This window comes from Carcharhinus amblyrhynchos, chromosome 6 (genome assembly GCF_965287045.1).
Source record: "Carcharhinus amblyrhynchos chromosome 6, sCarAmb.v2.hapA, whole genome shotgun sequence".
Classification (NCBI taxonomy): domain Eukaryota; kingdom Metazoa; phylum Chordata; class Chondrichthyes; order Carcharhiniformes; family Carcharhinidae; genus Carcharhinus; species Carcharhinus amblyrhynchos.
The window spans coordinates 7,134,316-7,160,661 of NC_137329.1; the positions used below are offsets into that span (position 1 = coordinate 7,134,316).

At 39.9% G+C, this 26,346-nt stretch overlaps 1 protein-coding gene across 3 annotated transcripts in view; it reads right to left on the reverse strand.

Moving 5' to 3' along the window:
• The window catches only part of ext2 (exostosin glycosyltransferase 2), a 153,919-nt gene that overhangs the window by 121,918 nt on the left and 5,655 nt on the right, over positions 1–26,346 (reverse strand). For all 3 annotated transcript variants that reach the window (XM_080189872.1, XM_080189870.1, XM_080189871.1), the window contains 2 exons: positions 25,027–25,586; positions 18,979–19,068 (listed from right to left, as the gene is read on the reverse strand). In XM_080189872.1, the coding sequence (XP_080045998.1) occupies positions 18,979–19,068; positions 25,027–25,562 (626 nt within the window). In that variant the 5' untranslated portion in view covers positions 25,563–25,586. The remainder of the gene's footprint in view (positions 1–18,978; positions 19,069–25,026; positions 25,587–26,346) is intronic.

Genomic DNA, 26,346 nt, shown 5'->3' on the forward strand with positions numbered 1-26,346 from the left:
GCCTACTCCTGTTCCTAATTCTTATGTTCTTATGGCCGCTAACCATCCGATGAAGGTGGCTGAACCAACGTAGACATCGCTGGCTTAGCCATAAGTGTCTGCTAATAGAATGAGCACACTTCAGGATCTCTGAATTTATGACACTGTACTGTCATGAGATACCAACAGTAGGTCTGAAACTGCGAAAGTGGAAACTATGCAGCCTTTTCTCCTGTGCTCCACCATGGTGGAGTTGCACTAAGGATGTAGGCTTTCAGGCTCACATTTTGCTGTTCTCAATCAGTTTGCTGTTGTCTCACACACTCTTCCTCAGCTTGGACATAACAGCTGCAGCTTTTGCAGTGCCAGTCTTGGTTTTAGCAAGTGACAGAGTGCTGGCGAACATGCAGCTAACAACAGCCTCCAGATCACAGTATCAATGACAGTATAGCATCATCTTGGATCACGTCTTTTGTCTTCTGATACTGAAGTAACTAAAGTGCTCGTACACAACTCTGAATTCTTCCAGCTATTCAAAGCAAGAACTTTACAGCAGTTAGTTTTACTCGCAAGTTTTCTCCCCTTAAATGGGATTCAATTTGATTCCTTCCCTTACCCAAAGAGAACTTGTTGACTGTGCTACTATTGCAAGTTTTTAAAATGAAAGCATTAAGGGTTGCAAGATGATAGTGTGGTATGGGAAGCTTAGGGAAAGGACTGGATGTGGCAACAATGTGAAAAGTTTACAGGAAACCATTCATGCAACTGATGGCTTTGGGTCTGATTCAGTTATCAGAACATGTTCTCTCCCTCATCCCTCAGTAACCATAGATACTTCTGTTCCCATCTGCATCTACCTTAAAAAGAGAATTCAATATCTCAGTGTGCTCAACTGGTGGGCAGACCATTAGATGTCCCAAAAAAATTTTCAAAATCATGGCATTAAATACATATTCAAAATTACATCGATTTGTTCCAGTTACCATGGTAATCTCTGGTACTGGTTCTGATACAAAACCTAGCATAGGTATGTAATGAGCACCATCCAAGGTTGCCAGGTAGTTATTTGGCTACAGGGCATGGCTGGTGTACAACCGCCAATTTGTCATGGCTGAGAGTGGTCTGGATCCTGACCATATGTTAATAGCAGAGTCTGAGTGCATTTCGATCATTGTACCTTTCCCCCCTTAGTTGGCAGTCCGCTTATGTTGTTTTTGATATTTGGCTGCAAGAGTGTCTTGGCAATGGAGGTTGTGATCCTGCTGTGTCTGGAGAATAGCTGCAATGTTGCCCCTGCCTGGGCACATTTTGCAGGCTAAGGAATGCAGTATAGTAATTGTGCAATTTTGGGCACATTTCGTACGTAGGTGCTTAGCTGTCCTGTCTGTTCTGCCAGGCCATTGGACTGTAGGTATAGCGAGCTGCTCATGATGTATTCAAAGCGTCATGTGTGTGCAAAGTCCGAAACACAGTGAAGAGGAATTGGCAAGCATTGCCTCTCATCTGCCTCAGAGGGATATCATGCTGGCAAAGTCTCTCTTGTGCTTGATCACGACTGTGTTACCCATCATGTCTGGCAGGTAGTTGAGTTCCAATCATCCAGAACACGAGTTGACTAAGACCAAATATTTGTTTATCATTGCATTCGGAGAGGGCTGGCAACTCTTGTAAACACAGGGCTCTTTGGCTTGATGCAGATCGAGTGCACAGTATGGTACACAGCTGGATACCTCCCTCTCCATGTCAGCGTACATAGAGAGCCAGCATGGCAATTCATTAACGCCTTGCTGTTTTGTTCCGACTACTCATTCAGCATGCAGAGGCTGATAGCCAACTGCAATGTCAGATCGTTCTTGCAAAAAAGCTACTTGTGGACAGGATCACAGTAGACTCCACACACAATGCAAGGCTGAATGTGCTCATCACTGAAGATGTCAAACACACATTTTTTGCTAGGATCTTTAGAGTTGCAGTGTTGGACTGAATCAATTCATCAAATTTTTGGTTACTTGCATTGAATGCGTGTCTATTGACTACAATATTCTTTACTGGCAAGCAAACGTTCTCATACTTCTGTTTAGAAACAATATCTCCGGGTCCTCTTTCTCCTACTCCATATGAAAAGTGAAACATTCAAATGTCTCGACAGCCTCCATGTCTGCCAAGTTTAGTAAAGTTTATGCCTGTATTTACTTGGCTTTGTCGGATAACGAGCACTACAGCAGATGTGCCACTCTTTTTCAAACTTTACCCAGTTGTCTGCAACATTTTTGTCAAACACTAGCCAGTCGATGTGGCAAAGCCCTGGCATCATTCTGCCACCTCCTGACACCATGTTCAGCTGCTTGGTTCCAATGACTGGTGATCAAAAACTTAGAAAAACAACGGTTTATACTCTGAGCAGCTCTTACACGCTGTGCGTCTGCCCATGCTCTGGGGAGAACTTCCATGCTACCAACAGGCAACCCCATACATATAGGGTGAAACTAGAACTAGGAAGCATCGCCTCAAAATAAAGGGAGCAGATTTAGGACTGAGTTGAGGAGGAACTTCTTCACACAAAGGATTGTGAATCTGTGGAATTCCCTGTCATGTGAAGCAGTTAAGGCTACCTCATTGAATCTTTTTAAGGCAAGGATAGATAAATTTTTGAACAGGAATTAAAGGTAATGATGAACAAGTGGGTAAGTGGAGCTCAGTCCACAAAAAGATCAGCCATGATCTTAATGAATGGCGGAGCAGGCTCGAGGGGCCAGATAGCCTACTCCTGCTCAGAGTCCACACGACCAGTCTTCAGGAACCGTTCAAAACAAATGCATTCTTTAACGTTCTAAAATCTGCCCAAGCAAAAGGCAATGTTAAATGTCGCAGTTGTTTCTTCATGTTTACCAAGTCTGTGTACTGAAGAATTAAAATGACTACCTGCATCATCCTAAAGAACCCTAAAGATGAGCTGTACAGTCCCATTGATCAGATCAGACTTCTCTTGACATCAGCCATACACTCAGTACTAATAAGTATGCAGCAATAGCTTTGAAAAAGACCATAGTGTATACAAATAGCACCAAAAGCTGCCCTTATAGGTTTCAATTAATCCTTGCCTAACCACTATGACTCATTCAAAAACTTCATTCCACCTGCATCTTTTCCTCAAAGAGCGGATCAATAGAACTTCAGAATAATCCAGTCATAGATTTCCCAATATAGGGTATGTTTGCAGAATTAAAACTTTACATAAAGCCAAAAGTAATAATGGGAATCTGTTCCACATACCTTCTTAAGGATGTAAACTAATTTTATCAAGTAGTCAGTGCACAAGGTTAACAAAATAAGTTGTGTGAAGGAACTTTGTCCAAGCTTCCTGAACTGCTATGAGTATTTATTTTGCCAGAAATGAGAGAATATGATTGTTTAGCCTTTAAAATTAAATTTTGGAACTGGCTTCAGCTAGTTTGTGTTTAGGAACTTCTGAAGCATTGTTGAACATCAGTTCTTAAAAGCAGTCGGTGAGGCTGTTTAAAAATCAGTTATAAGTTTGGAATAAGCAAATTTGAACATTTTTAAGGTTAGAAAAAAATAACACTCAAATTTCAGTTAGTACACAACTGTAGCAATGAAAGGGGCCATTCAATTCATCATGTCTGTACTATTTCTCAGAAAGACAAGACCACTTAAGGACCACTTTCTCATAAACCCTGTTAAATTCATTCTGTTTCCACCACTGCTTCAGGTTGCACAGTGCAGGTTAAAATTAGGATGGTAGCAAAACACACTGGTAGCAAAGTGACAGTCATTTTACACCTGTCTGGTCTTTGACATGACTTGAATTGGACAGCATATAAAACAAAATGTCAAAAATCACAATGTTCTGTTTTCTGTCCCCAAAGACAATTGACTTCATCCCATGTCCATGACCCGCCCATAAACAAATTCTAACCTCCTTTTGTTCCTTCAGTGATCATGTGCGTTTGCTATTGACCCAAATTCATTTTTCCTGAATTATTGCATCAGAAGCATTCAACATTAATCATATTGCTATATAGAGTTTTTTTACTTCCTTAAATGGAAATTATTTCATAGCAGCCCATCAGTGGAGGAAGGAGAAACAAACTGTACTAGCTGAGCAAACTCTTACATGCTGCTATGCTCTGAACGATTGTATATAATAAGACCATAAGACACAGGACTAGAATTAGGCCACTCGGCCATTCGAGTCTGCTCCGCCACTCAATCATGGCTGATTTTTCTCTCTCCATTCTCCTGTCTTTTGCCCATAACTCCTGATCCTCTCATCTATCAAGAACGTATCTATCTGTCTTTAAGACACCCATTGACCTGGCCTCCACAGCTTTCTGCAGCAAAGAATTCCACAAATTCACCACTCTCTGGCTGAAGAAATTCAGCATCTGTTTTAAAGGATCAGCCCTTTAGCTTGAGGTTGTGTCCTCTGGTTCTAGTTTTTCCTACTAAGGGGAACATCCTCTTCATGTCCACTCTACCCAGGCCTTGCAGTATCCTGTAAGTTCCAATAAGATCCCCCCTCATCCTTCTAAACTCCAACAAGTACAGACCCAGATCCTCAACTATTCCTCATACAAAAAGCTCTTCATTCCAGGGATCAGTCTTGTAAACCTCCTCTGGACCCCTTCCAAAGCCAGCACATCCTTAATATAGTAATAATACAATAAAAGTGATATTCTGACTCCATAATCAACTGGAATAATTTTTTTTCTCAATTAAGATTATTCAGGGAAATTATGGAAGCAAAGAAACTGCAGTTGCTGCAGATCAGAAATAAAAATGAAGCACTGGAAAAGCTTAGCAGGTCTGGCAGCAGTCATGGAGGCAGAAACAGAGCCAATGCTTCAAGTCCAACATCACTCATTTTTGGAAATCTTTATGAAGGGCCATGCCTTATTGGCACAGATAATGTAATTCTGTCCCCGCACCCCCCACCCCCGGAACTGCATAATTTGTAAACTGTTAATATCAAAGAGCAAAGATAGAAGGAAGTATTTGTGATTACTATAACCTACCATAAGAGACCGTTTTGTTTAGCCTAGTGGCAAAACGTGTGAACGGAATTACACGTTTAACTGGCAAAATCAAACAGACTACGCAAATTATTAAAGTCAATAATAGTTGTGAACAACACCAGCATGTCTTTCAATGGTTTCTCATGATAAAAACCACTTAGCAGTGAAAATATTACAGTAAATAATACCAGCCTTACTTCTGGCTCAGTATCATATTTTGTTCTATAAACATATTGAGATGTCTCTCAAATTTTAACTATGCCCAAGGTGCTGTATATGAAAGTTACTGACGTCGATCAAGATTTTCAGATGCTCCAGTTTAAAAATTGCTGAAAATGCACATTAACAAAGACACAAAGTAGAAGCAAATAATTGTAAGCCTGTAACAAATGTTCACATGCAAATGTTTGTCTTGTAACCCCCTCATAGACCAGAATTTCTATGATTCTAATTCAGTGTTACAAGGGTACTAGCTACCCTTCTCTACTGCTGAATGCGCCACAAACTCAAATGGAAGTCACTGAACCAAACTCAATAGGCTGAATGGCCTCCTTCTGCACTGTAGGAATTCTTTGGTTCACAGGACATCAGATCTAAGCAATTCTATAATGTATAAAGTCCATTATAAAACAATACACAAATAAATTAAAACTGTACAAAGATTTCATCTTGAAAGATGAGACATGGTTGCTGGGTGTTAGATAATGGCACCTGGACTCTCTTATACAAGAGGAAGAAATCCAAAACTGGCAGAAAAGAGGAACAAAGTGACCATGTTCCTCAGAGAATGGTGCAAGTGGCCAAGTGACCTGTATGTGTGCTGTAAAGTTTACTGTTACCATGGCTTAAATATATTATTGTGCTTTACATGGGAGAAATTTAATTCTAGGAATATAGTAAGACCTTCTAGGAAGGTTAAGGTATAAACTAGAATTAGAATATTCAGATTGTGGCAAAAATTGGACGTTTTTCCTTCACTTGTACACAAATCAGAAGCATTCAACATTAATCATACTGCATCATTATTCACTATTCGAATTAGACAAATATAGCTCACTGTTCTTATTTATGGTTGCTTCACCACAATGCGTACCAAAATGTGAATTTAATTGATTCCAAACTGTTATGTTAAAAAAGGCCAAATTATACATTCATTTCCCATACTTGAAAACATGTAAATCTGAATTTGATCTGCTCTGCGTGCATAATTCCATCTACACCAAGCCATAGGAATTAAAAGGACGCATATTAACTGCTTGAGCCTCAGTACAGCTATTTTCCTGTCAAATGTTTTGCATTGTAAACACAGGAAATTAATAAATTAGTTCTGTAAATTCTCAAAAACTAACCACCAATGGCAAATGGTAGAATATAAATTGCAGAAAATGTTACATCAATGCTATTTTTTTTTAAGGGTCATGACTATTCAGCTGTTATAGGGTTAATTGATTCTGGGTTTTTATTCTAAGGAAAAGCAGGTTTTTTTTTAAGAAGTTCCTTTAAAACCTGGATATAAATATCAACTTAACTGCCTTGATCCCATGGATTTATAAAAACCCTACTGCACATATAACAGCATTCTTTTATTTGCAACAGAAATAGGAACAGCAGCAACTATAGCCAGACAGCAGAATCTCTCCTCCCGTCCCCTCATCTCCGGAGGGCACTGAATCATGCAGGGGCCTAAAGCTGTCAGTTTCACCACCCTCCCCCTCGACCATTTCCCTCCACCCCATTCCTCGTCCTGCCCAGTTTGCAGCTCTTCCATGCCGATGTCCAATTCTGCAGTAGTTTTGCGTCTTAATGATGCGCTGCCTTTAATAAATAAAGTCTAAAACTTGTGATTGGGGACAAGAATTTTCTTTTAAAGCTATCAAAGCTCTTGAAGCGTTTTAAAACCAATTTGTTTTGCTTTTTAAGAGAATTAAACTACCCCGTTACTCAGTCAAGAAATTGAATTAAATTGCAAGTGCCATCACTTGATCTTTCACCCATTTAATAGGTATTGTGGTTATTACACAGTGAAGTTATTCCTTTTATGTTACCCTGCATGACCATCTGAAGATGCACACATTTTTATGGAAGAAAATGACTAACAGATGCAGTTGCATAGAAAATGTCTTACAGACCTGTTTTTGGTGTTTTAATACAGTGAAAAATGTCACAACTTTCATGCAGAACTAAAAGGTTTTATACACTATATATTCAATGGCAACCCACAATGCTACTAAACTCATTGTCGCATTCAGATTCTGCTAAAGGATATCATTAAATAAAATCTTCTTAACTGCAGAAAAAGGTCATGCTGACACTGAAAAACATGTATGAGAACACATGGGCTCATATTTTACTACAGTCAAAACCTGACAGGATTACAAAGTATTGTCTTGGAAAATTAAAAAAAAATGCTTCGAAAGCATCAGAACACCTACCACTTTAGTAGGGTGGCACAATCAAAAGATCAATTATTCCACAAACAAAATTAGCAACAGCACATTGTATAATTACCTCCTCTTGATCTTGTCACCTTCAATTACATGATGACTGAATACATGTGTGACAGGAAGGGATCTGCAGAGCTTATGGCCAAAATAGTACATTTGCCTAGGATTGTCAGACCTCAGAATTTATCATCTTGCATTTCAATGTGGGGCAGTGATGAAGTGGTGAAAGATGAAAGGGAAATGCCATGCCTGCACATCGAAAGGATCTGCACCCCCACGTAAAAACAGAGCATCCAATTATAAAAGCACAAGTCAAAGAATGAAAAATGATCATTTTGCACATCTGGTCAGGCAGAATTACAGTTAAGATGCATTTCCAATGCTTATACCTTACGAGTCAAATCCATTAAAGAAACAACAGAATACTAATGCCTAAGTTAGAGGTTTTGTAACTAATGTAAACTGAAAAATCACCATCTAGCTTGACGTCAATTTTGGATTCATCAAGGTTTAGTTCAGGATTAGAACAAGAACCTCTTAACAACTAGAGAACATTATTTACTCCCAAGTTAATTAGAGAACAAATGCCTCACTGCTTTTCAGGCATTGCTTCAATATCATGCATTACATAGTCAATCACTTTGTGACTATGTGCCAAATGCTAACATTTTAGGCAACATTTTGTCCTTTTATCCTTTCAAACTATAGTGTACCTCCACTGCACCACAAAATATAACGAATGACCCAGGATGTGCCAGTGCATCTGATGACATTTTTAGTCTGTCCTCGCATGTTTACATTTAGCAACTTGCCAGGGAAAAAGCGTATGAGCTGTTATTGAAACTGGGCATCAAGGATCTGAGAAAAATTTAAACTAGAGTTGTGGCGTTGAGTCTCAAATTAGGTACAAAAAGAGAAATAGAGAAAGAAAGTTGTATTGTTATGATCCTTGGTCAGACCTGGCTGGGGAGGGGGATGGAGTGTGTTCATATATATGTACACATGCATATCCATATATACTCCAACACTGAGGGTATGTATGAGGCACATCTGAATTAACAGGCAAACTGTGGTTGAACACACCATACTACACAATAGATGACAGAGGCAGCGAAAGCCAATTCCATGGATACCCAGACATTTGCCATTTTATGAGGCAGCCAATCTCACAAACTTCATCTTTCTCATGTGAGGTTCAAATCTCCACATCTGAAGGTCTCTCCTTGGAATCCTCTCAAAGTCACTCCCACTTGGACAGCTTCACCAAGAATCCATTTCCAGCATTTCAATCTCACCTCCAGAGATTCAGTTCCTTTGAATCTGCAATACAGTCAAGCTTCACCCTCCAAGCACAATTTCAGATCTGCAGCCATAGGAAACAGAACATCACTGCTTCAAAGCAATAATTTTCCCCAAATGCCTACAGCGCAGAGTCACCAACCTTTGGCTGCTTTCTCAGATCTTCAGGGCTCCTCTCAAGCCCATTTCACTTCAAATCTGCTCACTGCAGCTCTTCCTTTAACTTGGAGCCCATTTCTCTGCTCCTTTATTTTAGCTGAATGGGACCAAGTTCTGATCCCTCGCTTTGTCCTTTACCTAGGACATCCTTCTGAGACCTCTCCCTGGGTTGGGACCTTCTTCCTATCCCCCTCTTGTGTCCTGCTGAAGCACCTATTTGGTAATGGAGCTTCAGTTCAGGTCATCTGACCTGATTTTTCACGCCATTCTATTTTTTCTCTTCTGCACAGGGCCAGTCCCCATCCCAATTAAAGGAAGACATCTGAAATGTATTTGCAGCAGGTCCAAGGTTCATCAGGAATATGAGTTCCCAACAAACTAAATAAAGGTAAATATTTGAATTAACAGAATACAAATAGAGGAAGAGAAACAAAGGATTTGTTAAAAATATTCAAGTCTTCAATATTACATACCTGAAGGATTGAGACTCCACACTAACAATAGTTAATTTTAAGTGGCAGAAATGTTGATTGGTTATAAGTAATACTTCTCCCATCATTAAAAGGGCATTTCCTGCTTCAATTCTAAAACTTATCCTCCTGTGGACAATCTGATTCATGTCTACGGCATAAATGCAGCAATCTTGCCATTCAAGGCTTTCTAATGCTGAGACAGATAATGAGATATTGATTTTATGTGAACAGAGATGTGGCACAGGTGCCAATCTGGCAGTGCCCAAGGGGCCTCATCTTGCATTTGGCCATCCTGGGGGGTGGGAGTGCGCTCAATAGCCTCTGGTTCCAACAGTGAGGCCAACACGACTGCTCCCTGCTCATGGGGAAGTGTTTTCCTCGCTAGAGGAAACTTCTCTCAGCGAGGCCGTAAAGGCAAGCGAACATGGACAAGAGAGTGCCAGGCTCGCTGAACACATTGAAATGAACAGATCCACAAATTTAAATCAATTAATCAGCCTCTCGACAATTTGCTGAGTGTGACTGACTGCGTTGGAAATCCGGGTATCTCAAAATCACAACAGGTGCGAAAACAGGCACCAATTGCACTAGCCACTTTACACCCAATCTTACGATATTTTCTCGCTGCAGAACAGGCAGAAAGTAGCAGTAAAATTCTGTCCATTGTCTTCATATTTCCTTAATTTTGCAGGATTATTGCAGCTGTGTTTTTTTCTTCACTCAATTCCTCCTCCTGTGTTCTAGGATGGCATGATGCACAGTGGTTAGCACTGCTGTCTCACAGCACCAGGGACCCGGGTTCGATTTCTGGCTTGGGTCACTCTGTGCGGCGTTTGCACATTCTGTGTCTGCGTGGGTTCTCTCTGGGTGCTCCAGTTTCCTCCCACAGTCTGAAAGGCGCACTGGTTAGGTGCGCCGGCATGCTAAATTCTCCCTCAGTGTACCCGGACAGCCGCCAGTGTGGCGACTAGAGAATTTTCACAGTAACTTCATTGCAGTGTTAGTGTAAGCCTGCTTTGACACTAATAAATAAATCTGATCTGAGTTTGGGTAATCTGAGCCCAGCTCTTTCAAGGCACATCTACGAGTGCAAGCCATCTTACAAATGGGCACTAATCAAATACTAAAGATAACAGCAGAATATTGCAGATGCTGGAATCTGAAACAAAAACAGAAATGCTGGAAAATCTCAGCAGGTCTGACAGCATCTGTGGGGAGAGAAAATAAAGCCTATGTTTTGAGTCTGGAGTTCCCTCCATCAGAGCCTAACGATAGCTGCTCTGACAAAGGGTCATCCAGACTCAAAACGCTCTACTCTTTCTCCATAGATGCTTGTCAGACATGCTGAGATTTTCCAGCATTTTCTGTGACTGACTCAGCAAACGGTCTTGCTTTTGATTGAGCCAGAATGAGTAATAGAGTTCAAACTATGCAGAAATAGAAGAAATGGTTAAACAATGTTCCATGTGCCAAAACCTAATATCACTTAACAAATATTAAAACAGAACACCAATTTGTGGAAATGCTCCACACAGCTTTATGCCTTCTAGTTTGTTTTTTTTTGTTAACTGATTTAAAATATCGCACAGCAAAGGGAGTTTACATTTTGTTGATTGCCAGCAGGAAGATAAATTGAGAGATTGAGAACAAAAAAAGTATTTTCGAAAAAGTAAGCCAAGTACCCACATGATGAATCAGATCTGTGTGTAATCAACTCCAGAACGCAGCCTCAGAAGAACATTATCCAGAAGGGCATTTACGTTACATTTCTGTTTCAAATTCATTGGGCAGTCAGCACTAAGATTTGGACAATGGAACCTGCCATTGCTGGTGACCATGAGCTATCAGTCTCATTGTTTCAGTGGATTTCAGGCTCCCATTGCCCACAAAACCTACTTCATCCACTCCCCTCGCACTTTTACCTTCTTTACTTACTTGGCAGGATAAATATTTTAAAGTTTATTTATTAGTCATAAGTAAAGTTTACATTAACAACACAATGAAGTTACTGTGAAACTTCCCTCGTCGGCACACTCTGGCACCTGTTTGGGTCAATGCACCTAACCAGCATGTCTTTTGGACTGTGGGAGGAAACCGGAGCACCCGGAGGAAACCCATGCAGACATGGGGAGAACGTGCAGACTCTGCACAGACAATGACCGAAGCTGGGAATCGACCCCAGGTCCCTGAAGCTGTGAGGTAGCAGTGCAAACCGCTGTGCCACCGTGCTGCCCCTCCGTGTGGGACTGTGGAGCAAAGGAAAGAAGCCGAAACTAAGCCCTACCCTGGCATATGTAACATCACAATTTGGAGCAGAACTGCAGCTTTCACCAAGTTTCCTCAAACTTAATCCAGGGGTAACAATACTTCAAGGCCAAGAAAAATATTGAAATACAAAAATTATGAGCATTTTGTGGCCACAAGTAGATTTTAAAATACTTTGTAGTTAATACAAAATCGGAGGTAACGGATGTGAAGATTTAGAAAGCAAAACAAAATTTTAGGACTTGATGTAGAAAGATGGAGTGGTTAACGATATGTTGGCTTTACTCCCTGGCAATATTCTACGTCAGCCTAGATTCCAGAGATTATATTTCAAAACCTAAACCAACCCATCATTCTCCATTACAAAAATAGCAGTATTTTGGAAAAATACAAGGTATATGATATACTGTAGATTTAAGTAACAGTAACATTAAAAAATACAGTTTTTTAATGACATGGTAAAAAAATGACATGTAATATTTAAATTGAATTTTGAAAGGAACCACAGGGAACAGTTTGCAATGGCTGAAAAATGTTGTAATGCAAAACATTTCTATAGTTCTGAAATGCAACACAGAGACTATGGAATATCAAGGGAAAAACTTTACTTAAAAAAGGTTCCTCCATCAAAATTGGACTAAAACTTCCATGATATACTACCAAATATTCTGACATAGGACAGATACCATCTTGCACATACAAAGCAATATTACAATCATCCGCTAAACCTGGGTGCAGTTTTCTCTCGGTTGAACGTGAAGGATCTATGGCACTCTTCAAAAAAAAACAGGAACAGGAGAATTTCTTCGTGTTCCTCAACATAATGGTTAGCACTGCTGCCTCACAGTGCCAGATTTGATTCATGGCTTGTCTGTGTGGAGTTTGCATATTCTCTCCATGTTTGCATGGGTTTCCTTTGGGCGCTCCAGTTTCCTCCCACAGTCTGAAAAATGTGCTGGTTAGATATGTTGGCTATGTGAAATTGCCCGAGTGTCCGGGGGAGGGGGGGGGGGGGGGGGGGGAGGATTAGAAGGGTAAATACATGGGAGTACGGGGATAGGACCTGGGTGGGATTGTGATCGGTGTGGACTCAATGGGCCAAATGGCCACCTTCTGCACCATAGGGATTCTATGAATTTCTTCTGGTGTTCCTCGATCAACATTGCTAATTCAGATATCATGGTCATTTATTGTCATCGCTGTTTCAAAAAATTTGATTTTGCCCAAGGTACTCAAAGTACAATTCAAAAAAGGTAATACATTTCTAAATATTTAAGTTTAACTAGAAAACTCTAATTCTGTAATAAAAGTGTAAATAATCTGAAGTTAAATACTATCTAACCTCAGTTTAGTTTATAAAAAAGAAAACAAGACAAAACATTTGCACAGTGCCTATCATGACCAAAAAGTGATTCAAAATGCTTGGTAGCCCTTACTAACGGTAGCCATGATGTGGAGATGCCAGTGTTGGGCTGGGGTGGGCACAGTAAGCAGTCTCACAACATCAGGTTAAAGTACAACAGGTTTATTTGGAATCACGAGCTTTCGGAGCACTGCTCCTTCATCAGATGAGTGACCTCACTAATGGTGACTTCAGGTTGTAGAAAATGCAGCAGCCATTTTGCACACAGCAAATTCCCACAGTAAGAAACTTGATAATGACCAGATAATCTGTTTTTTGTGATATGGAATAAGAGACAAATAATGTCAGATTCGAAGGTCTGAAGAGCCTTCTCTGCACTGTATGAATCTAACATCAGAGACAATTATCCTGGCTTTCTTTGAATTAACGCTACAGGTTTTTTCCACATCCATCCAAGAGAACAGACAAAGGCCAGAATTTTACTGGCCAGCCTGCCAAGGGAATCAGAGCGGGTGAAGGGTGGAGTGTGGAATGGTCTGTTGAGCTCAGGCAGGACTTTGTGGTTGAGCGAGACCATAAAATCCCACTCAGGGCTTCAGTTTAATGTCTCATCTGAAATGCAGCTCCTCTGACAATCCAGCACTCCACTGGTACTGTAGCGACATGTCAGCCCTGCCTCGAGCACTGGAGTGAGTGCTACAAACTGAATCATGAAAATATGGCATGAAATTACAACTGAGTGTACATTATCCAATTAATATATTGTCAACAGTTCACTGGAACTTTCATGATTTCTTATAAAACCACTTAATGATTAGTTGCTATCTTTGTGGAATGAACCACACATGCAAGCTATCAAAATATTTGAGATTCCCTAATTATTTGGTAACTTAGTAATTCGGTAATGAGCAATATTTTCATCAGGGTGGATAACAGATTTGCACATAAAGACACAAGTTACAAGCAATTTCTGAGCTACTTTGAGCACAAGAAACCTCTGAACCAGATACGCAAGTTTAGATGCAAATACAAAATATGGAAAGCAAAAATTCTTTAGGGAGAAGTTTTATATCCAGAATACTGACAGAAATTCAGTGAAGGATACCAAGTCATCCATATTGGTGGGACAGCAGGCTCCGAGATACTTCTTTCAACTACTAACCAGGCAGGGAGAGATTCTGTCCCGTGTGTCACTACTAATCCTTTGTTAAGATCTGCCCACTATCATATTGTTTTCTTGTGGGACCTTGCTGCCACAAAATAGTTGCTATATTTCCAGTGTTACAATAGCCACACTTCAGAAGCGCTTCATTGGCAGTAGAGTGCTATGGAAATGCAAGCGTGCCTTGCCTTGAAAAGGGTCAGCAGGTCTCTGTTTTATGTAAGGAGAGCAAAGTTAGTTGCGTAACCTTAATGTGAGAGTGGAAAAGTTAATGATTGAAAAACTGGCTTGCATGTATACGTGAATAAATAGCCTCATCTATCTTTAAAAAAATTAAAGCGTGGAGTATATGGTGCAGATGAAAAAAGACAAGAATTGCATACCCTGAATCTTGTAGATAAATGGTATATTTTAATAACACTGTTAAAACGTGTGTGTTTTGTTTTGAAAACTGTGTTCTTCTCACCCCTTGACTAACAAGTTCACTAAACAAAAAAAGGTATGGAATAAATTTTGTTTCACCCATAACTTGGTTTATCCTGTAAACAATGATCAATGTTACAGCTCTTAATCCAGAGTCCACTTGGCATTTTTAGGTGCAGATTAGCTGTATTTATTAGATGACTAACAAAAGAAACTGTTCACAAACTTGAAGGAAGAAAAAAAAGTGCACTGATTAACAAGTGTTAAAAGGAAACATAGAAAGCAAAATAAAATATTGAAGGGTGAAAAAATACAAGAATAAAACTGGCAAAAGGGGAAAAATAAAATCAGGTAGTAGTGGAGAAATCTCTTGCAATCACATCACACGAATGAAGGTCTGGATATCTACGCTTCTAATTTAACTTTTAAATACATATTGGTTATGGATCCGCAAAAAAGGAGAGTAGGCAGTTTTACACTTGCTCAAGCGCTCAAATATAAACATTTTTGATTTGATTTATTATTGTCACATGTATTCGCATACAGTGAAAAGTATTGTTTCTTACGCACTACGTGGACAAAACATACCGTCCATAGAGAAGGAAAGAAGAGAAAATGCAGAATATATTAGTCATAGCTAGGGTGTAGAGAAAGATCAACTTAATGCAAGGCAGGTTCATTCAAAATGATGGTAGCATGTCTCTAAAATCTGTTTATGAGCCTACAACGTTCTCGCAAAAGAGAACATATTGCTCCATTTCTGTGAATATCATTCAGTACCTTATCAAACCACAAAGACACCCTTAAAATAACCTGAAAAATAGTATTTTTAAATCAAGTTGCATTAACTATACAATAAAGATAACAAGAGCGCAAAATAAAGTCTCCAATCTAATATTAAAGTCAGATGATGTTTCTAACAGGATTTGCTGTGACTTCTGTCATCTGATCCGTCAGTCACATATCTATAACCCATCACTCAGTATGTACTATTTTCCATTGCAGTTGGACATGGGGACGTCAAGAAAAACCTAAGCCTTCTAGCTGGTAGTCTGCTGCCCTCTTGTGGATTGCAGTAAACTTACCCAAACACCAAACAAAAAACAGTTCTAATTCTTAAATACAAGCTCAGATTTTGCAGTCAACAACAAAGCAGCATAATTTGCTGTTCATTACTCCTATATACACCCACAGACAATTAGTACATTTTTGTACGGCATCATAATGTCATCAGGAGTCCAAAACAGCATGGTGTCCTCTGCAGAGAATTTCTGGTCTGTCTAAACAGGGCAATCAAGTACATGTTTATCGATGAGACTGAAGAATCCTTACTGAGGCATGCAGAGTCTAAACCAGGAATCAGAGCATAAGATAAGTAATTTAATGCAAAATTACGTGCTGCAATAAACAGAGGTTAAGAGAGATGGGATTCGGAGATAAAAGAAACAGAGTGCAGCCATTTTGATTTTTAACCTGCTTAAAATCTCCAAAAATGATTTGCATCTAATGGATGAGGTTCCTTACTGATAATGGATTATTTTGTAGTAATCAATTCTGATCACAGATCACTGTTAAAATTCACTTACACATGAATGGGAAAGCACTAACCTTTTCAGGGGTGTTTAGGTGGGTGAATATCATAATTCCACGCTGTTCACATAATTGAAGTAAAAAGTCTGACAACACCAGGTTTTAGTCCAACCTAATTATTTGATAATATTCTCACAAGCTTTCGAGGGGACAGCCTCTTCGTCAGGTGAATGGAGAGTTCTGACGAAGAGGCTGTCCCCTCGAAAGCTTGTGAGAATATTATCAAATAAATAGGTTGGACTAAAACCTGGTGTTGTCAGACTTTTTACTGTGTTTACGCCAGTCCAACGCCGGCATACCCACATCATCACATAATTGAAGGCAGCATCTCCCAGTAAGGCTTAAGGAGTGAAGCAAATCAAACAACAACTTCCTGATTAGCAAGTGATTGCTGTCTGATTGGCTCCTTTTTAAAGGTGAGCACTGATAGTCTCACCATCCCCAATTCTCCAAATGTGTTGCTATAATTGATTCCAACATTTTTCCAACAATAGATATTAGGCTAACTGGCCTATTGTATGGATAAAGTTTTGAACAGTAAAGGAATTAAGGGTTGTGGTGAGTGGTCGGGAAAATGGAGTGGAGTCCACAAAAAGATCAGAGGGGCCAAATGGCCTACACCTGATCCTAGTTCTCATGTTGTTATAGTTACCTGATTTTTGCCTCCCTCCCTTTTTGAATAGGAGTATCACATTGACAGCTCTCCAATTCTCTGGTACTTCTCCAGAATCCAAGAATTTTGGGAAAATTACAATCAATGTATCCACTATCTCTGTAGCTACATTTTTTTAGGATCCTCAGAGACTAGCCATCAGAGCCAGGGGACTTATCTGTGTTTAGTCCCTTTACTTTGTCAATGGTGATGGTACTTAATTCCTCCCCCAAATCCCTTAGTGTTACTGGGATGTTCCAAGTATCTTCCATTGTAAAAAATAAACCAAAAAAGCAAACGCTGGAAAATCTCAGCAGGTCTGGCACCACCTGTAAGGAGAGAAAACAGCATTTCTATGCCTTTTAGCTTTGACAAAGGATCATCTGGACTCGAAACGTCCGCTCTTTTCTCTCCTTACAGATGCTGCCAGACCTGCTGAGATTTTCCAATGTTTTCTCTTTTGGTTTCAAATTCCAGCATCTGCAGTAATTTGCTTTCTTTTATTGTAAAGACTGACGCAAAATTCAGGTCGAAATGTGCAATAGAGCAAAGAGCATTACAAAACTAAACTAAACTTTAAAAAAGTCAGTGTGAGTGTTAATCTAAAGTCTCTTAAAAATACATATTTTAATGGTCTGATACACTCCATGTAGAATTCCAAACTGTTTTGGCTCTGATAACATTATTGCTATATTAAAAAAAAGTGCTGGATTAAACATGGAACTGATGGTGGTCGAACTAACAATTCTGCAGCAAATTGGCAAAGTGGTGTACACTGCTGCCTCACTGCACCACGGACCCAGGTTCAATTCCAGCCTTGGATAACTGCTTATGTGGAGTTTGCACATCTCCCAGTGTCTGATTGAGTTTCCTCCAGTTTCCTCTCACAATCCAAAGATGTGTGAGTTAGGTGGATTAGACATGCTGAATTGCCCCTTAGTGTCCCAAAATGGGTAGACAGGATTAGCCCTGGTAAATGTTTGCAATTGCAAGGATAGGGATGGGGAGGAAAGGGCCTGGCTGAGATACTCTGCCCAAGAGAGAGTTTTAAGGAGCGTCTGGACAAATAACGAATAGGATGGGAATAGAGGGTTATGGTCCCCAGAACAGTAGGGGGTTTTAGTTCAGTCAGGCAGCACGGTCGATGCAGGATTGGAGGGCCTGTTCCTGCACTGTAATTTTCTTTGTTCTTTGAGAGCTGGTGCAGACCTGATGGGCCAAATGGCCTCTTTTGCGCTGTAGGATTCTATGATACTACAAATTCAATGACATTGCATTTCAAAGAGTTACCCTCTTTCTTAAAGAATCAAAATGACAGTCACTGTTTTTGTAGTTGGCAAAAAAAGCATGTACCCCTTCCAAAGTGCACTATGACATTTCTGTGCAATCTGTTGTCTGCAGAAAGTCCAAAGAGCCTCACCAGCTAAACCAAGAGGGGAGAGGCTGGATGCAAGGGTTGGTTTGAAATTGTGCCACTAGATACATGTCAAAATGCATTAAAACTAATAGCTGCATGAGGGACAGGGAAAACAATTTAATCTGATGAAACAGAAATAGGACATAGTTCAGTAAAATTTAATTATCACAAGACATGAAAAAGTTTAACATAGGTCACAAACACATCTAACATTTATCTTCAGTAATTATGCATTTTTATCTTGTGAAGAGGTTTCAAAAATAAGCGGACTCAGTTAAACTATCAAATTGCACATACAAATGGATCATATGGCAACATTATATTACGGTCACTGTCCTGTACGAAGCACCTGATCAGCCTGAATTTAACTCATTAATAGAAACAGAAGCATTTTGAATCAGAGTACAAAACATTCTTCCCCTTCTGCACTCTTGGACAACAAATTCATAAAATTTGGACAATAATCCAGCAAGTCAATAATCATTAAGTGAAAAGCATGGTTTGTAGTATAGCACTATTTTCTCAGTCAAACAATGGCAAATTGGAATAACTCATGAATTTGTCCCATGCTTGAATAAAAAAGTTAACTATTGTCCCATCTCATGTGATGCCTTTGCTTTAAAATAAGTAGCCAGTCTAATTTGTTTCGCACAGGGATTAATAGGGAAAACTCAGTGCAGTGGAACCAATTTTTGGGTGCAGGATTTTGAACTCACCTGTCACGTGGAACATCAAGCGCAGTATTGTAATCGGGAGGGCCTCCTGGAAGCATATTAAACAGCAAGTGGTTCGTCCCTCTATCCCATCTAAAAATGGTAAAGATAAGCATGTTTTTAGCAAAACTGTACAACACCTTAAGATGGTCAAGTTGAACAGAGTAAACATACGCAACTGTACTTTTAAAAGTTTTTTTTGAAAAAAAGAGAGGTTTATAAGATTTTGTGTTTCTTCTCTGCTATGTTGTTGTCAGGAAACGCCCACCTACCTGGATCAATGTTCCCTCAAATGGAATGACGTGGAGCTGTCGGCATTGGACTGGGGTGGGCACAGTAAGAAGTCTCACAACACCAGGTTAAAGTCCAACAGGTTTATTTGGTAGCACAAGCTTTCAGGGCACTGCTCCTTCATCAGATGAGTGATCAGGACTCACCTGATGAAGAAGCAGTGCTCCGAAATCTCGTGCTACCAAATAAATCTGCTGCACTTTAACCTGGTGTTGTGAGACTTCTTACTATCCCTCAATGGGGGAGAGAGAGAGAGAATCACCGAGGGGCACATGTGACACACATCCAACCAGCTACCTTCAAAGCAGCACTGACAGAGATCCTATCCACTATCTCATGTAAGGATGACAAGCAGTGTGAGAAGATAACATCTGCAAGTCTGAGATTCAAAATGAAAGTTATGTTTCTATAGTAATCACAAAATAATAAAAAGGTGACAAAAAGAGGTGGAAAGATACAAGATGCGCACTACAATTGTACGGCAATTATTTTTTATAATAACATTACACAAATTTTGCACTCGTTTTCATAATCCAATACCGTATTGGAAAAGAAAATGCAGGTTTCTTTCATCAAAAAAACCACAGGGCGACATGGTGGCACAATGATGAGCACCAATGCCTCACAGCGCCACGGACCCAGATTCGATTCCCAGCTTGGGTCACTGTCTGTGTGTTTTGCACTTTCTCCTCGTGTCTGCGTGGGTTTCCTCCCACAGTCAAAAAGTGCAGGGGCTAGGTTGATTGGCCATGCTAAATTGACCCTCAGTGTCAGTGGGATTAACAGGGTAATTACGTGAGATTATGGAAATAGGGCCTGGGTTGGACTGTTGTCAGTGCAGCTTGATGGGCCAAATGGCCTCCTTCTGTATTGTAAGGATTCTATGATGCTATTATTTTTCTGTCTGAGCTTTAAAAAAAAACACTACATTGAAGGATATCATACCTTGGTCATCAGTACTGAGAACAACAAATTTTCATCCATATGAAGGAATGAATGGAAATACACATGTATGTTCTAATTATACTTTGGACAGGCAGGCAATCACCAAATGCACACAAAAAAAACGTAAATCAGACTGATGAAAATTTGCCCTCTCTGCTAGCTGTAAGACTCAATATACTCAAGGATTTATCTGAAGCGTGTCAGTGGGCTTGTGAAATTTACAAATTGTGTAGTTTTGTTTTTTTCTTAAAAAAATTCTGCAACATAATTATAAATTTTTCTCTTCATCTGTGTCCGGGATTCTGTTTTGTTGGTAGAATACTGGAGTTACGTGTCTTTCGAATTCATCAAGTGGAATTTTTTTTAAAAAAGGAACACACATCCACTTGATCTTTAGTAACCATCATCCCAGGTGCTGCAGGCACCACTTTGTATATATTGTAAGGTTTTCTACATCGCATCAGCCACAGCAAGAACATAAATGCAGTTATTTAGGTTGAAATTTGCCCCTTGGTTTTGGTTTACTGCACTGTTCCAGTTGTTAACAAATCCACATGGCAGCTTTACCAGCCTGTAGGTGCTGCTAACTAGTGATTTGCAGACAGCTACACTGTCACTTACTTTACTGTGATAGAAAAATTGTCAAATCTGCTGAAACAAAGTTGGTTTGTATAAAAGCAAACGAGTCCATTAGTTGCTTAAACGTCTTGGATTGGTGTTAAGTTTAAATGATAGGTTGTCAAACCAGGCTCCATAATCCAATCACAAGCGATCCCATAAGTGCCTCAAGAATTCTGTACTCTATGTTTCTTGTACTTGCTGACTTAATTTCATTTTTGCCACTGCTTACTTTCATCATGGCAGGTCAATTTGTATCAGAATAGTTCACCAGTGCCTCTAAAATTATGAGGAGGCATGTCAACATGGGAGGGACAGGAGGGTGAGGACAGGCAAAAGCAGGGTTCAGTATTTTCAGAAAGGCACCGCTACAGCAAGGTTTACCTTTGAAAGGTTTCAACACATGCAGGGATTCTCTCAGCAGGATTTTTAGAACAAAGGATAAGGCATTAATGTGAAACTGCTTCCAGAGATGAGGGATTTCTTGTATGAAGAGAGATTGAACAATTTAGGCCTATACACTCTGGAATTTAGAAGAATGAGGAGAGATCAGATTGAGGTATACAAGATCATAAAAGGTATGGAGAAAGTAGACATGGAACGGATGCTTCCTCTTGTGGGACATTCTAAGATGAGAGGTCATAGTCTTATATAAAGGGGTAGCAAATTTAAAACAGAGTTGAAGAGAAACTACTTCTCCCAAAGGTTGTGAATCTGTGGAATTCACTATCCTAAAGTGCGGGGAATGCTGGGACAGTGAGTAAATTTGAGGAGTTAGACGGATTTAATTGGTAATGGATTGAAGGGTTATAAGGAGAAGGCAGGAAAATGGGGATGAGGAAAATATTAGCCATGATCGAATGGTGGAGCAGTCTCAATGGGCCAAATGGCCTAGTGCTGCTCCTATACCTTTTGAATTTATGAAGCGTTGCTTATAATTTAAATGGGTAGGTTATTTTTGAAAAATAAAAACAGAGGTTATAGTAAAGAACGTCACGATATCTTCAAGGCAATGATTATTTCCATCATTTTTCTTCCCGATAAGAGAGTAAAGAGAGAACAGATAGCCTGAAAAATATGCAATTGAAAAATAACGAAAGAGTTTCATTCCAGTTTCACCACAAAAAGGTCAAGAAGCCAATCAGTGTCATTGATCTTTTTGGGGTATTGAAACAAGGTGGCTTGAGGAATGCATCCAAATTTGCTGGGTCAGGCAAGTGAGTACAAGGGCAGTCTGATAGAGCTGGACCGTGGAACAGAGGTGTGGATGGTCAGAGGGTTCTGCAGTTGCAAAAACAGCGAGGAAAGATAATGCATCACAGTCCCTGATGTTGCCATGTATGAGACTGTTTAGCACTGGTTTGGTGCAAGTCTGAAATTCTCCTTATTTACTCAGTGCAAACTGAGACGACTTCTCTTCTGGTCTGAAATGAGACTTCTTTGATCTGAAATGAAACAATCATATCATCTCCTCTGATCTGAACATAGGAAACAAGAAAAAGGTGAAGCCAATAACCTCCTCAAGCTTGTTCTTCCATTCTATATGATCATTTATGACCTGTACCTCAACTCTACTTAGCCACCTTGGAACCACATCCCTTGATATCTTGACCTAATAAAACTGGTGATCCTAGTCTTGAAAGTTTCAACTGATCCACCACCACATCTTTTTGGGGAAATGAATTACAGATTTTCACTATCCTTTGTGAAAAAAAACTTTACTCATTTCACTTCTGAATAGGCTAGTGCTATTGGATTCCATACAAGAGATGCTCTCTCTGCATGTACTCCACTGAACCCTTTAATCATTTTAAACACTTCGCAATGTTCTAACCAAAAACAATATAAGCCAAATTTATGCATCCTGTCCTCACAATTTAAGCCCCACTTTATTCTGGTGAATCTGCACTATAACCTCCCCAAGGCCATGATATTTTTCCTGGGGCACAGCATTTAAAATTTAATCCAGTACTGCAGGTGGGTCTGATAAAGCTCTACACAATTGAAGCATAACTCCATCCGGCTTGCATTCCACCCGCCTTGATACAAAGGCCAACAATACATTAGAATTTCAGATTTTTTTTGGATTCTATGCACTAGTGGAGTGTTTTATTACATGGGCAGCCACATGTCTTTGCTGCTCACTATTCCAACTTGTAACTCTTGGATCCAAAGTAGATCACCTCACATTTCACCACACTGAACTCAATCTTTCAGTGTTGCCCTTTCAATCTGTGCCCAAACGTAGCACCTTGCTCTCATCTACATATTTTACTGTGCCCCCCAATTTAAGGTGCGATTTTCCAGCCTCTTGCACCAGTGGGATCTTCCTGTCCGGTTGAAGTCGACGCTTCATGGCAGGTTCCCAACAGCAGGATGGGCAAATTATGCAAAAGCCCAGAGACTTCAACAAGAACTGATGAACCGGTGAGGTGATAATCTCTCCCTTGGTGTCAATCAAAGGAGATGCATCACAGAAAGCGTTCTATGTATCACAGCTTTGTATGGCTCCTGCTCTCTGTCCAAGACAGCAACAACTACAAAAGATCATGAATGTAGCCCCAGTCCATCATGCAAACCAGCTTCCCATCCATTGACTCTGTCTACACTTCCCACTGCCTTGGCAAAGCAGCCAGCATAATTAAGCACACCATGCTTCTTGAACACACTCTCTTCCATTTTCTTCCTTTGGGAAAAAGATAGAAAAGTCTGAGGTCACGTACCAACCGACTCAAGAACAGCTTCTTCCCTGCTGCCATCAGACTTTTGAATGGACCTACTTCACAGTAAGTTGATCTTTCTCTATGCCCCAGTTATGACTGTCACACTACATTCTGCATCTTCTCCTTCTTGATGAACAACATGCTTCGTCTGTATAGCGTGCAAGGAAAAAATACTTTTCACTGTATCTCAATACGTGACAATAATAAAATCAAATCAAAGGACCAAAGATCCCACTGGCAACCAATGGTGCGCCACATCCATTACAGGAAAACCCGCCAAGGTAGTTGGGGGGGGGGGGGGGGGGGGGGGGGTGGGTGGAATTGCAGCCTTAGCATCTACAAACATAGATTTGGAACTCTATTCCTTCAAATAAGTTATTGATACACATGGTGAGAAGCTGATGTCCCAGTACAGATCCTTGGGAAATACTACTTGTCACATCCCACTACTCAGAGTACATTCCTTTTCTCCCTGTTCTGTTTACCTCCCAACCTATATGGTAAGACTAAACATTAGAGCAGCTTAGTTTTCTTTTTTCTGTGGTAAGCAGACATCAGAGGGGATTAGGTCGCTGAACGTGTCCAAGGCAAAGTTAAACACAAGTGTGATCGAGGTGCGTGAGAGAACATGGGTAGGAGTTGAGACAATAATTGGATCGCTCATGATTGAATAGCGAAACAAGCTCAAGGGGGTCAGATAACCCAGTCCTTTATCTTGTTTTTCAAACTTTCCCAAGCAACTCTTCCAAGATCCAAGTCTACCCTAGGCTAGGATATCCCCTCTGTACCTATGAAATGTTTCCTAACACTTCCCTCACACATCACAGATAAATTAGGAGAAAAAGCTTCACGTCCAATATGGTAAACCCTCTTTTTACTTCCAAAGTCAAAATTCTTCCAAGTGGTTCAGTATTCTACCCACATGTTCTGACTCTTACTATTCCAAATATGAACTGTGCCCCATCTTACTTCTGCTGCCCCCTCCCAATCTGAAATGCACCATCCTCTACAAATCTACTCCAGGTGTCTTCAACATATCATAATTAAACTGTATCCTGCTCAAATTCATTCTTTCCCAGAATTATAAAACTGTGGAATTCTATACAACTTTCCTCCTACAGGATATCAACACTCAAGTTTTAATGGTTCCCCCCACCACATCCTCCTCCCTAACGATTTCCCTCACCCCACTTTCTTACCGTTTATGGTTTTAGCTTTCCATAAGTGGTAACTGCAAAGTCTATGAGTTCTTTCCACAAGCACAAATATTTTTTCTGGCTCTAATGGAAATTAATGTCATTTTAAAACTGCAATTTAAAAGAATCATGACAACTGATGAGTATACATAAGCAACATAACTTATAACAGCTGAAAACCATCGAAAAAGTCCAGGATTGTATATTTTCAGCTGACATAGAAATGCTAAGTCATTTCCAATAAGTGGGCAAAATAAACGTCAGTCTTTGCAACATACCTGGATAGCTGGGCCAACGCCTGGGCAGTTTCCTTTATCCTGAGGTTATTCTGATTCAGCACATCAATGGACGGAATAAACAAACAGGCCCTGTTCAGATCGTCTGTGTAGAAATCACTTTCTGAAATGGCAGTCAACAGTTCATTATATTCTTTGGAGATGGTGTTACTGAGCACAGTGCCATACTCATCAACATACTTCTTCAGAGGGTAGATGTAGACTTTTATTCTGTTCTTGGGGTTATATCCACAACGGTATACATCAAAACAAGTGTGCATTCTACAGCTCAAGTCCCCTCGTTCAGGAATAGGGCTGTCTTCAGCTAGCTTGACTTCTGGAACATCGTGTATGCTGCGCTTTTCAAACGTCCACTCATTGGAAGCTTCGATTGTATGTGGCCAGAACTGAAACATTCCTGTGGCTACAAGTCCAAGGAGCACAATTGAAAACAGGACAATGTAATAAATTCGGTGTTTGGTTTTCATCCTGGGAATTAGGGTAGGGCCCCGACTGCTGTACTTGGTTGAAGCATACATAATGCTATTTCCTTCCTATAGGTTCTGGGAACAAGAAAAGTGCAAGTGATTATAAATAATAATATTAATAATAAAACTGCAGTTACAAAAGTCATTGTTCATTCATCGTTAAATCGTTGAAGTCAATGTTATGTATTTGCCTACATACATAGTCAAGCAATCAAAACTATATCTGAAATCCAAAATAACAAGTGGAAAGTTGCTGAACTTAAGGCAATTGTAATTTCTGTTCCGATCTCACACCCGCTTGTCAATTATCACATGATTGCAAACTCAATCATACCGTCCTGAAAACATCCATTTTCGATGTTGCAGTAATTTTTATTTTAAAAGGATGATGGTCTAAGTAAAGGAAAATTAAAATCATTAATGTTGATTAACCATTGCGGTGCTTAGCAATGAATACCTTTGAATTATAAATAACATCTACTGCGTTCTGAAAGTTGGTTCAAACCCACGTTGGATTAGCACAATATCTGGGCAGGAATGAAGGAATTCAGTAAATATGTCAAGACTCGAGAAGCTACAATTGTTTTCCTTGGTGCTGAGAAAGTGATGATGGGGATTTAATGGAGGTATTAAAAATGAAGAGGTTTTGATAGAATAAATAAGAAGCAACAGTACTTCCAATTTTCTGCATACCAATTCCACAACACATCACATGTTGAAAATGTCCTGAAAAGCATTTCCAAAATCCCCAAATACCTTGAAGCACACATACAGCACAGAAAATAACACAAGGCGAACGTGACTTGTGGTTTCCAATAGATTGCTGAGGTTCACA